This window comes from Schistocerca cancellata, chromosome 10 (assembly GCF_023864275.1).
Source record: "Schistocerca cancellata isolate TAMUIC-IGC-003103 chromosome 10, iqSchCanc2.1, whole genome shotgun sequence".
Lineage (NCBI taxonomy): Eukaryota > Metazoa > Arthropoda > Insecta > Orthoptera > Acrididae > Schistocerca > Schistocerca cancellata.
The window spans coordinates 108,865,813-108,880,211 of record NC_064635.1 but is presented as its reverse complement, the minus strand read 5'-3'; the positions used below and the strand labels follow the sequence as shown (position 1 = coordinate 108,880,211).

General features: G+C 41.2%; 1 protein-coding gene across 2 annotated transcripts in view; it reads left to right on the top strand.

Annotated features, from left to right (window-relative positions):
- LOC126106385 (connectin) overlaps positions 1-3,195 on the top strand; it is a 749,467-nt gene extending 746,272 nt beyond the window's left edge. For both annotated transcript variants that reach the window (XM_049912650.1, XM_049912651.1), the window contains one exon: positions 1,128-3,195. In XM_049912650.1, the coding sequence (XP_049768607.1) occupies positions 1,128-1,551 (424 nt within the window). In that variant the 3' untranslated portion in view covers positions 1,552-3,195. The remainder of the gene's footprint in view (positions 1-1,127) is intronic.
- Positions 3,196-14,399: the final 11,204 nt, after the last annotated feature.

Below are 14,399 nucleotides of genomic sequence, written 5' to 3'. Positions count from 1 at the left end.
ACAGCAGCCCACCCACCCCGCCGCCGCCCCACACCGAACCCAGGGTTATTGTGCGATACCAGACTAGTGTAACCCCGAAAGTTTGTGTTGTAGAATAATGATGGTGTACATGTCTGTGGAAATGGTGTTTGGGCAGCAGTCGCCGACGCAGTGTAACCGAGGCAGAATAAGCAGAATCAGCCCGCATTCACTGAGGGGAAACCGCCGTAAAAATCATCCAGATCCTGGCCCTCACACCATACCTCGACACTAATCCGCCGGGCGGTTTCATGCCGCGGACCGGCACGTCTTCCCACTCGGGAAGCAGCAAGTTAGACCGCGTGGCTAGCCGAGCGGGCTCATCTGTGGTGGTTGGCATTGGGCAACAGATCTGAATCTGTCGTTTCACCATATCCCACACATTTTCGATCTCTTGATGCAATAGTGGTTAGACACTGGACTCGCATTCGGGAGGACGACGGTTCAATCCCGCGTCCGGCCATCCTGATTTAGGTTTTCCGTGATTTCCCTAAATGGCTCCAGGCAAATGCTGGGATGGTTCCTTTGAAAGGGCACGGCCGATTTCTATCCCCGTCCGTCCCTAATTCGATGAGACCGATGACCGAGCTGTCTGGTCTCCTTCCCCAAAACAACCCAAACCAACCCTCTCTTGATGCAATAATTTACCAACAGCCGTATGTATTGTAGAAATTTATTTTATGAACTTCTTATGTGCTACCAGTTTCGGCATTACATTGATGCCATATTGAGGCCCCACACGTCATAGTCGTAAAATCGCTATACACGGAAGGAGCCATATAACTGGATCCGTGAATCAAATCGTTATGCAACAGCTCTTGGTCGCCAGGTGACACAGGCTCTGAGTCGTGTAACCCGTATCGAAACCACAGACGTTAGCGAGATCTCGCTGCAATCCGCAATGACTAATGGGAGGCGCTCCTAAACACCATAGATCCCCTCTCAGGATGTACCGCGATCTGAGGCCGATACCACAATTTCTTTTTTGACTTCTTCTCATCTTTTGTGTAGCCATTTCGCCTTGGCTTTCCTGCGTTTCCTATTCAATTCACTCCTAAGCGATTTGTGTAGCCGTATAGAAGATAAATGAACGATCCTTTTATCTACAGGTTCGGCAGTGTTCAAGGCCAGCAGCAGCACCTGCGCCACGGCGCCGAACACCGGCGACACCCGCAGCCCCTGCCGGCCCAGGAGCTCCCGCTGGACTACGTGGCGGAGGACGTGGCGGCCGACATGGAGGACGGCGTGGCCAACAACCACAGCGCCCCGGTGCTCCGCCACCTGCTGCAGATACCCGTGGAGCGGCTGCCCTGCCCGGAGGCCGTGTCCAGGCACCACGGCGGGGACCACGTCGCGGGGGCAGAGCTGTCAGCGGACATGTCGCAGCGGCAGCGCCTACCCGGGGGCGAGCTGGCGCCGGGGGCGGAGGACGCCGCAGACGGCCCCTCCGCCGGGGGGCGGCCGACCGCGGGGGCGGCAGCGGCCCTGCTCTTCCCCGTCCTGGTGCTCGCCGCTTCACTGCCCGTCGCGTGATCTGCAGCAGCCCCCCACCCGCTCCACTGAGGCCGCCGCGCTCCGCACGGGATCCTCGACTGACACGGACTGGCGGCAAACGGACAGTCCCGCGACAGGACGGTCAGAGGTTTCCCCGGGGGCACGTCTCGTATTTCTACTTGCACTCGGCAGGTGCTACGATGGAACGATACAAAAATTTCTCTATGTTGTATTTCTTAGACTCAGCTTTCTCCTGTTCGAGATCGCCGTTTGCTGGGAAGCGACTGAAGCATTTCTTAAACTGAACGCTCCTCTTCTCTTCTCTGTATAGACATTTTAAAACCCATAAATGTGGCCGATAACTGTGCTACAAATAGAACAATGTAATACAGACAACTTGATCGACTCCATTATCACAAACGGAACCTGTATACAACAATGTATATTAAAATACAGTATTGCTGACAAGATACAGGCATCACTGAAGCATTCAATACGTGTTGTTATGGAAATTATGTTACTATGATAGTTTGTCTACGATGGACATGATGCAGACATTTATCGATAAATTCTGGAGAGCAAGTGAAATATTTATGAAGCTCTCGTCTTGTTTTTCTTGTTAAAATATGTTTTTTCTTTGCTTTGACTAGATATAGTTAACAGAAATGGAAAAAAAAACTGAGGAACATACTAGACTTAATCTGGTCAAGTACACATAAGAACTGCGCTTGTTTTCAAGATCGCATAATGAAATACAATACCGCCATCAGTACTATTTGCAGGCCAGAAGCTTCACTGAAGCATTCAGTATCTGTCCAGTATCCTGCATCACGATGTTTCGTCTACAGTCGACTGCGTGGTGTTACAAACACACAGTAAGTATTTAGACAGAAGTGTATATTTTATTAAGTTCCTTACATTTGGTTGACAGCAGTGTCAAGGGCAGAACTCTATAACAGACAACACTTGATTAACCACACTTGTACAGCTCAGTACAATGTAATACAATACTGCTATCAATACTGTTAGCAGGAGACAATTATCTCTGATGCATCAAATACCTATCCAATAATAGAATTAAATTACACGCCAGAGATTTATTCTCTGCAGTCGATATCATGGAGAAATCTGTTGATAAACAATACATTTTAGAAAGCATGTTTAATACTTCTTAAATTCCCATTCCCTCTAAAAAAAGTATTTCATTCCACTGTGACTAGGTACGGTCAGCAGTAATGGAAAGAACTAAATAGTATACTAGACAAAATTTGATCAACATGTATGAACACTGCATGGAACACCATACTTTCGATGTACCCATTACAACGATAAAATTACAACAGTCCTTAAGATACAATATTTATTCAGTACAGTCACTTAGTTACACCCTGAAATGTTTTGTCTGCAGCCGACAGGACCCAAGTGTTTGTAGACAACCACTAAACATTACAGTGTAAATCAGCAGAAATGTAGAACTTGAGCTTGATATTTGATATTATTTTTAATTTAACCATAATCTTTACCAATCTGAAATATTAAATGATTAAAAACCTTTTCTATTGAGCATTTTCCAATCGAAATAACTTCGGGTGTTAATGTAATAACGATTCAAAAGTTACAATAAACAATCAGTTTTAAATTTTAGTGTGAATACTTCTTTACAAGTGTTTATCATTGACTTGCATACATTTGGATGCACGCCTGTAACCAGATATTATCATATGACAACAGTAATGAAGCAGCTGATAATGGTCGTGTGGCGTAATAAATTGAAATAACTGAATTTGGTATAAGTGTTCAGACTGTTGACCTGAACATGAGGGAACCAAATCAATTAAACTGCAGTGTTCATACCACTGTATTTATGTATACTGAATATGAAATATTTATCAAATACGATTCCAGTGATTTCGAGATAACTGTCTTGGATCACAAAGTTCTCAATCTCTTTTCTTTTATTACTTATAAGAAAGAGCACAACAAAATGGTCTTTATCGAAATGAAACTATTGTCTGTATCTTTCGTTTGGCTGAGTAGCCATTACACAATACAATTCCTCTCCACTTCCTTGTATGAACAGGATTCGTAGCATCACCACTTTATCTCGGCAACTGTGCTATCCATCCATAAGGCTGGAGGCTTGCTTTCAGTTTAAACCTATCTTTCTTCCAAGAAGAAAGACCACAAAACAAACGAATTTACCGAAAATTCTACTCATCGACACAAACACGTGGGGAAGAGACATGCGAGATTAATGTAAAGTCGGAAATAAGTTCATTTGAGACCCTGGAAGTTACTGTCCCTCTCCTACAGGATGACATATTAAAACTAGTTTTGTCTCTACCATTACTGTTCTCCACTAAACACAGAAATTTTACTCTAGTGAAATTCTGTGGCCAGAACAACCAAGATTATTCCTTTTTCTCTAACATCTGCACATTCATGATACTAGCAACAAATTACAAAAACAGTAGAATATGTTAATGAAAGTTAAGATTTTTGAAATTCTGTCCATGAAAAGAATCTAATTCACTAATTCGTATCGTACCAAGTCACTGTTCCTAAAGACTTTCCTTGTTCCAAAATATCAATGCAAGTTGATCCATCATTTAGATAATATCAGAAGACCAAACTACATTTACGCTCTCTAAAAAAGATCAACTGCAAAGAACTCTACATTAGCATAATAGCTTTGAAATTCACAGAGTAAAAGTTTGTACTGACTTTAACGCTTGAAAAAACAAAGGGAACTGCTCTCGGTTAAAATTCGTCTTTTTTCTTCTGTGCCATATTTTTCAAACTGCTTTGATTATGTGCTGTAGGAAAGCACTGCTGTTTCAAAACGCATCCAGCCCTGCATAACACATTAGAAGATATAAAATAACAATGACTTTGTAGGAGACTGCAGTAAGTTGTTGGAGAATAATATAACATCTGACGAAATTTAATAACACCAAATTAAACAAGAAATGACTACATATTTCTTGACAATCACATACATTCACTAGAAAATTTCGTGGAAGTAGCCTGGAATATGAGAATGTTTAAATATGATACTCATATTACACTTGTCATCTATGATGTCACTTGATAAACTAAAGGCTTTGGCTTAGTTTCATTAAATGATTTCGTATAATTTCTTCTATTCATGTAGTCACATTAATGAATCAACTTAATGAGTTACATAATTTGTATTATTGATGTTTTTTTAAAAGAACATCAATAAACCAGCAGATTCAGAGCCTTGAGAACTTTCCTGTAAATTATGACATTTCCTGAAGAGGACGCTATAGATTGACATAGTTACACATATTTTAATTTGCTTGTTATCGTGAAATTTAGAAAATTTATAGCTCCTGTATTAATTTAAATTAATAATCCTTTCTAAACGCTTGAATTGTCCTTTGCAGAAAAGGCCTCAGAAGGACTTAGGAACTTACACACTTACTCAAGCATAGACAGGTTAAAAGAAAGCAGTGAAATTATCTTAGCAGTTTGCTGCATTCATAGAGCTTTTACAAACATTGAGGACACTACATACAACACCAAAAACATAGGTACTGATGATCTGAATATTAGTCAGTACAGCAAACAAAAATGTTATGATTATACAGCGTAACAAGGAGGGAAACCACAATTTTCACTTGTGACTATCATAATATGTTATGTTACTGGACTTTTTGAAACTCTTTCATATCTTTTGCTTTTGTAGTACAATGAGAAATAAACTTTGTAGCTTGGTCATTGTTGTAACTATTGAGAATGATGCACTTGTGGTACCAGATGTACAGTATTCCAAGGATTACAAATTTTGGTTGTTTCCTCAATTATCTACACACATGAGTCACATATCTTACTAAAGGTAAAAAGAAGCATTCAAGTATTCAAGAGAGAATCTAGAAGGAAGAATGAGAACATGGGAAAGGAGATGGTGTTAATTTTGTGACACTACTTTTGTGGACCATCTTCTTTTGGTTAGTTACCAAGTTATGATGCCAAAGTCATTGTGAAACAAAATGTAAATAGTTGCTGAAGCGTTGGAGCACAGCATGGATCTGCAATACTTGTAAAAATGAGTGGGGAAAGATAATGTTTGTGACTGTTATCTCTTTAAGAAATATTAGGTGTATATTATTCATAAGCTTGAAGACTTATTTTAAAATTAATGTTATGTAATATAGAGCTCGGATATTATTTTGAAATTTATCTGAGTGCGTGGTGTGCTTTGAAATTAAAGAGTGTTAAAAGACTGTAACAATCACACAATCTTTAAGAATTCTCTAAGTGTAAGTTATGAATGTAATTAATAATAGATCTTATTGTAAAACAAGATAGTGACATCGCAGTTAACTTCAAATGTTTTTAAAGCCCCTAATTTAATTGTTGTTGATAAACTAAAGTATCAAACTCCTTTCAGATCGAATGTATTTCATTCATGACCACATGAGATGAATCATGTCAAAGAAGTTAAAAAGAAAAACATGTTAATTTTTCATCTGTAATGTGTTTTATGTATTAGCATGGATGAATGGTTTTCATGGGAATTCATTTCTAGTTGCTTTTGAAGTTAAGTTCGATGTACATTCACAACACTACTATTTTCAGACAGCTTTATCTAACAAAAGCAACACAATCACAGTCTGTTTTTTAACATATTCGGCTTTGTAACAGTTTTTCACTTACCAGAATTACTGCTTCTCTCTTATATTGCAGATGTCAAAAGTGTTATGTAAAAAGATGTTAATAAATTCTTTGTAAGTCGATTTTTATTTAATAAAATTTTCAATGTCCAGAATGTTCTGTTATGGATTTTAATTTTCCTCACTATAATCATACAGTCTTTCTATGATAATCGCTCATACAAGAGCAGAGGAATGATATTTTTGTCAGTGTTCTTTGTGACAGTGCAATGTGGTAATATGGAGACATATAATGGTTATTACCGTGTAATGAATTTACAGTGAAAAAGTTGTTTTTTCAAAAAGTGAAATAAAAGAAAAGGACAATAGAATTCAAATATTGCAAGTTTCGCTAAACTGTGCTACTTGAGTATACAAACATGTTTAAAGAGAAAATATAGCATACTGACATGCCACACAGAAAGCATGTGTGAATTTGCACATTCTTCCCTGATGATTCACGTCTTGGAAATTACACCGATTTATCTGAGTTTAGTTGTTTGCTGTGTATGACATCTTGAAGAACAGTAAGGCAACAGTTTTATCATCAAATTTTTTTTCATAAAAACTGAGGTGCATTCTACAAAACACTACTGATCTGCTCACACATTACAAACAGGGGTCACATATCCCCAGAGGGTCAACCCAGTGCCAGGTGTATCTAGGGACATCTCGATGGGGCCTGAAATGATTTCGCCTCCAGTGTTTAGATGAGAGGCAGATGAGGCATTATTCAAAGGACTGGCAAGAATTGAACAGTTTACAAATGGAGCAGTTTTGAACAATGAAACCGCTGCGATAGGTACAGGGAACGTTCATTGAGGATGGAGGAATTCACTGATAAGTGCACAATGTAACGTGTCACAGGAAAATTTCCTGTTTTAAGTAAAATTAAAAAAAAAAACGTTGCAAACAGTAGAGAAATGAAAGTTAAAAGTTAAAATAAGCAATATACATATTTATTTAATTACAGGATGTATATCTAGCCACATCGGTTGCACTAAATTTTTGTGAGATTGACCACTGCTTCGATTGCACTAGGGCAAATAACGTACAATTGCTGGATCTCAGCCAACAAAAATGTTTAAAATTTCATATTCATTTAATCATGTACTGATAGACTATTTCCTCCTTTCACCATTTAATAAATAGACTGCTGTGCATTAAATTGTTCGAGGTGGAATTAACACTTATTTAACTAATAAAGCTTTGCTGGAGAACACACTTAAGTAAGCATAAATGTTTTTCCTTAAGGGTACTAGAAGAGTGGAACATAGACAAATTTTTGCTGCATTCCGTTTTACCCAAAAGATGACTTAGTGCCCAATAATTAAAATAATCTCTGAGATGGCGCCTGCGTCCTGCACACCCTGTGCATGTCTGCGCCAGCGTCCTGCTGCTGCTGCTAGACCAGGGATGCAGCCGGCGCGAGGAGGTAGCGCCGTAGATTTAGCGCTGGCGTAGGTCTCACTGCTGCACTCCCACTGACCAGGCTGTCAGCCGGAGCGAGGAGGTGGCGCGATGGGCATTTGTAGTTACCGCAGGTCTCGGCGATACTGCGCTCGCGGCTAGGGTATCAGCCGCAGCGAGGAGGTGGCGCGGTGGCCAGTGCTAGCGGCATTTGCGCATCGCGCCACCTCCTCGCAACGGCTGCCGCCCTTGCCATGGTAGCTGTAGGAATAGGCTACAACTCGCCCGCCTGAACAACCAGCGACACGATACCACAGAAAAGGGTTAAAAAAGAAAGTATCTCAATAAATTACCAAAGACTGAGTTGAAACTAATATTACTGGCGTATCTAACATATACTTACAAGGACAGTAAATCTCGTTACAGCTTACAGCGCAAAAACAAAACAAAGAAAGAAAGAAAGAACCCCGCGGGCGAGTACCTACACGTTCGATCAATAACGTGGAATTGTTCATTTGTGTGTCCATAGTGTCCGTAGATGCTTTATAATTCATGAGGGTATTTTTTATCCGTCGTTGCAACTACAAAAATGCGTGATTTTTTCAGCAGATGCGTTTCGCTTTAGTGAGGTAAAGAAAGCATCATCAGTGGTCTGTAATTAACTTTATTTATTTTGATTTGCTTTTCAGATCGAAAAACTTTTCGTTAAGAATAGGTTGGTTTGTACTTAACGGTGGTTTTTCGGCTGTTTTCTCGCTTACATCGGGAAATGCTGCGTGCTAGCACATCGTTGTTTACCTGTGTTGTTGTTGTTGTTGTTGTTGTTGTGGTCTTCAGTCCATAGACTGGTTTGATGCAGCTCTCCATGCTACTGTATCCTGCGCAAGCTTCTTCATTTCCCAGCACCTACTGCAACCTATATCCTTCTGAATCTGTTTAGTGTATTCATCTCTTTGTCTCTCTCTACGATTTTTAGCTTCCACGCTGCCCTCCAATACTAAATTGATGATCCCTTGATGCCTCAAAATATGCCCTACCAACCGATCCCTTCTTCTAGTCAAGTGTGCCACAAATTTCTCTTCTCTCCAATTCTGTTCAATACCTCCTCATTACTAATGTGGTCTACTCATCTAATCTTCAGCATTCTTCTACGTTTTAGATGTTCTGCAGCACTATGCATTTCTCACAACACACTGCTGACGTCATATCCTAACATTATGCCGATTCACTTTACCACAGATATGGAAGGTGGCTTCCTCATTGAATACAACTTTATCCGGAAAACCATTTGAATAGTCAGTACTTCGTTAAGCATTTGTACACAAAACTCAACTCCATTTTCTTTGTTACTTTCTCAAAAAGCTTGTAACAGTTTCAGTTTGTAGGATGGTTGGGTTAAAGGTTGGCCGGAGGGGGGGGGGGGCGGGGGTGACGGGAAGGGAACAAACTGCTTGGTCATCAACCCCTTGTTCCTATTAATTCAATTCCATAAGGTAAAGAATAAAACAAACGAGACTTACAACACCAAATCGAAGAAAAAAACACAAGAACGACAGAAGGGCAACAGACACTACAATTGACAAAATAGGACAAGAAAATCACAGAGAGACGCAAGAAACAGGTAGAAGGCATTAATCAAGAAAGTAGATGGCCGTAGCTGGCTGATCACGAGAATAATGAAGATAAGCCAGCCACTCTGCGGCACATTAAAACCTCCAGCCTAAAAGTACTACGCTAGTGAACACAGAGGGACGGAGGGCATGCCCTGAAACTTAGATAGGATGATAAAACCCACCCTCAATTACTAATGGTAAAACTAAATCAGCTGATGAGGCATTGTCAGCTAAATAGTAACGGTAACGAGTACGGTAACCGATGATTTTGTCGCAGGGCAGTCGAAGTAGGACATCACAACAAAATACGTGCCACTGTCAACCGGCCGCCGCACCGACACTGGGGTGGTGCTTCATGGTGCAGGAGACAGCCGTAGGTCACCCAAGTGCGGCCAGTGCGGAACCGGCAGAGAACCACACACTTCACTCCCAACTTGACACAAATTATGATCAAAAACCATGACTGGGTTAGCAATTCCATCAAAAAGAAGAGCGAAGGACTATGGATAAAGCTTGAAATAAGAAGGTTCAAATACGACGACCTTAATAAGTTGCCGTACCTTAAGGGGCTCCGGAACGCCCTATACTTGCAATGTTAAAATAACGCTTATAAATTACATCTTTCCTCACAAAGTATTTGAGGTAGGAAGTTGAACTTTTTACAGATTATTTATTGGAATATGGGCTACAGCTTAACACAAGGATTTTACTAAATTTTAGTTCAGTTATTAAAGATGATTTTTTTTCAATTGTAATGAAAATTCACAACATTTTTTTGCAATTTTTTATTTATATATTCAAAAATATACAGTTTTTTGGAAAAAGGCTGTGTTAAATTATGCAGAAGGTACTGTGTAACATTTACTGAAAGTTTGAAACAAATATGTTTGGAAGATCCTTAGAAAAAATGTAATTAGTATGAGAAAATAAAAGTTTTGGGAATCGAGCGACAAAGATTGGATTAACTTTTTAGTGCATTCCAGGTCCATAGGATGGATTATCTTCATCCTCTGCAAACTCCTCCTGCAGCTTCCTCTTGTTCCTCCTCCTGTTTACTCTTGCTTGTATTTCTAGACTCTTTACAGCTCTGTCTGCAGCCCGAAGGTGTTCCTTGTCTAAAGCAAGCATCGCTCGTACCATGTTAGAACCTATCGTCTTTATTGTTTACAGTAATAACACATACCTTTGGCTTTCGAACATTTCTCCTTTTCTTAAAAGCCTTCAGAGGATTTCTAATAACTTTACTTTTACTCATTATTATACTTCAACAAAGCAGAGACTCAAGAAACAGAATTAATTACGAATATTTTCGAGATAACGACAGAGTAAATAAACATGAAACAATCGACAATCACACCAGCGATATATATTGAACCATCACAGGTTAGCCACAACACATACTTTATTTCACATCACTAAAATGTACCTGATGAACACGGACGTTAATAATAACACCATTTGACAGCAGTTTAACAGCGCCACAGTGGGTCACGCCCATGTAGAACACATTTCAAAAAAAATTTAAAAATAGTTGTTGTTTTCGGAATTGAATAAATTATATATCTATTAAAAGGTAATAGTCTGCAGATTCAGAAAACGCAAAAAAGTAAAAATTGAACTTTTCATGATTTTGAGCCTTTCCGGAGCCCCTTAACCACCCAAGACTCAGCAAGATACTAAACGAGTACCAATTAGACAATTTAGCTGTTGCAGGACGATTTGATTCACGGATCCAGTTTTATGGCTCCTTCTGTGAATAGCGATTTTACGACTATGACGAGTGGGGCCTGAAGATGGTATCAATGTAATGCCGAAAGTAGTAGCACATAGAGGTTCATAAAATAAAATACATTTCTACAATGCATACGGCTGTTGGTAAATTATTGCATCAAGGACCACAGAGTTCCGGCGAGAGGCACGCATGGCGGAGTTCCACACATTCAGAGTCTCCTTAATGGCCGCAATTTGTTGTGCGTATGGAGGTAATGTACTCTGTCCCCCAAAGCCGAAAAAGATTGCGGCGCTATTTCTAGCATTTGAATGAGAGGCGTTTCGGTAATTCCTTCCACACTGTACCACTTTGCCTATTCAATTCCAAGCTCGCTCTTATACACTACTGGCCATTAAAATTGCTACACCAAGAAAAATTGCAGATGATAAACGGGTATTCATTCGACAAATATATTATACTAGAACTGACACTTGATTACATTTTTGATTACATTTTCACGCAATTTGGGAGCATCGATCCCGAGAAATCAGTACCCAGAACAACCACCTCTGGCCGTAATACGCCTGGGCATTGAGTCAAACAGAGCTTGGATGGCGTGTATAGGTACAGATGCCCATGCAGCTTCAAGACGATACCACAGTTCATCAAGAGTAGTGACTGACGTATTGTTATGAGCCAGTTGCTCGCCCACCATTGACCAGGCGTTTTCTATTGGTGAGAGATCTGGAGAATGTGCTGCCGAGGGCAGCAGTCGAACATTTTCTGTATCCAGAAACGCCCGTACAAGACCCGCAACATGCTGTCGTGCATTATCCTGCTGAAATGTAGGTTTTCGCAGGGATCGAATGAAGGGTAGAGCCACGGGTCTAACACACCTGAAATGTAACGTCCACTGTTCAAAATGCCGTCAATGCGAACAAGAGGTGACCGAGACGTGTAACCAATGGTACCCCATACCATCGTGCTTGGTGATACGCCAGTATGGCGATTACGAATACACATTTCCAATGTGCGTTCACCGCGATGTCGCCAAACACGGATGCGACAATCATGATGCTGTTAGCAGAACCTGGATTCATCCGAAAAAATGACGTTTTGCCATTCGTGCACCCAGGTTTGTCGTTGAGTACACCATCGCAGGCGCCCCTGTCTGTGATGCAGCGTCGAGGGTAACCACAGCCGCGGTATCCGAGCTGTTAGTCCATGGTGCTGCAAACGTCGTCGAACTGTTCGTGCAGATGGTTGTTGTCTTCCAAACGTCCCCATCTGTTGACTCAGGGATCGAGACGTGGCTGCACGATCCGTTACAGCAATGCGGATAAGATGCTTGTCATCTCGACTGCTAGTGACACGAGGCCGTTGGGATCCATCACGGCGTTCCGTATTACCCTCCTGCACCCACAGATTCCATATTCTGCTAACAGTCATTGGATCTCGACCAACGCGAGCAGCTATGTCGTGATACGGTAAACCGCAATCGCGATAGGCTACAATCCGACCTTCATCAAAGTTGGACACGTGATGGTACGCATTTCTCCTCCTTACACGAGGCATCACAACAACGTTTCACCAGGCAATGCCGATCAACTGCTGTTTGTGTATGAGAAATCGGTTGCAAACTTTCCTCATGTCAGCACGTTGTAGGTGTCGCCACCGGCGCCAACCTTGTGTGAATGCTCTGAAATGCTAATCATTTGCATATCACAGCATCTTCTTCCTGTCGGTTAAATTTCGTGTCTGTAGCACGCCATCTTCAAGGTGTAGCAATTTTAATGGCCAGTAGTGTAGTTTGATTTACCTGGACCAAAAATGTAAGACTGCCGAACTTGTTCAATTACTGCGTCAGAGAATGTTGGTCTACCCTGACCCGGTCTTCTATGGGATACACAGCTGTTCCGGTGTAATGATTGTGCCAATCAATATTAGTTTGTCTTCGAGGCTGTGGCGTGTGATATTTAGTCCTGAATTCACTCTGAACTTTAGTATCGGGTTTGAATTCTTAAAACGATAAACTACACTACGCACACTCTGCACCGTTTTACGACTCCGTGGTGACTGTTGGAATAACTAATTCGCGCCTGCCACCTAGTGGAAACGTCAGGAGCTAACAATGTTGAGCGAGAAGAAAACTTGAAGATCGAATGAATTAAGAGCTGTACCACACATTTTCGTAACTTACGAGGGTCACTCCAAAATAAATGCAGACTATTTTCTTAAAAATCCATCTTTTATTCTACATGTTTGAAAGTTTTACAGTTTGCAGATACATCCTTTAGGAACAATATTTTCATTTCTCCACATAATTTCCATTCCTCTCAACTGCATTACGCCATCTTGGAACCAGCGCCTGTATACCAGCACAGAAAAATTCTGGACCAACCTGTTGGAGCCACTGTTTGGCAGCGTGCACAAGGGAGTCATCATCTTTAAACCTTGTTCCACGTAGAGAGTCTTTCAGTTTCCCAAATAAATGATAGTCACATGGAGCCAGGTCAGGACTGTAAAGCGGGTGTTTCAGTGTCGTCCATCCGAGTTTAGCGATCACTTCCATGGATTTTTGACTGACCGTGGCCGTGCATTGTCGTGCAACAGCAAAACATCCTGTCTTTAACGATGTGGTTGAACATGACACAGTCGAGCTTGAAGTTTCTTCATTGTCGTCACATATGCATCAGAATTTATGGTAATTCCATTTAGCATGATGTCCACAAGCAAGAGTCCTTCGGAATCGAAAAACACCGTAGGCATAACTTTTCCAGCAGAAGGTGTGTGGTTTTGATTTTTTTCCTTGGGTGAATTTGCATGATGCCACTCCATCGATTAACTCTTCGTCTCTGGTGAAAAATGATGGAGCCATGTTTCATCACCTGCCACAATTCTTCCGAGAAATTCATCTCCACCATTCTCGTACTGTTCTAAAAGTTCGCTGCATACCGTTTTTCTTGTTTCTTTGTGAGCCACTGTCAGCTTCCAGGGAACCAACCTGGCACAAACCTTTTTTGGCGACAACACTTTCAGTATTCCGCAAACATTTCCTTGCCCTATCCCAACGTAATGTGACAATTCGTTCCCTGTGATGCGCCTGTCAGCAGTCACCAATTCGTTAACTCTCTGCACATTGTCTGGAGTGTGTGCAGTTCGAGGCCTGCCGCTGCGAGGACAATCCTCAATATTGCCGTGCCCGCTCTCATCACGCAACCTGCCTGCCCACCGACTGTACTGCGATCGACAGCAGCATCTTCATACACCTTTTTCAACCTGTTGTGGATGTTGGGTTAGATAGAGCAGCAATCAGTCGTAGAATTAAGTTGTTTTAATATGACATTTGTCAGCAGTTGTTCGTGCTCAAGTGAATGCTTACACAGTTCAACCATTGGTTGAACTGTATAAGCATTCACTTGAGCACGAACAACTGCTACAATTCCGCACTGCCTTGATAATGACCTGACACAA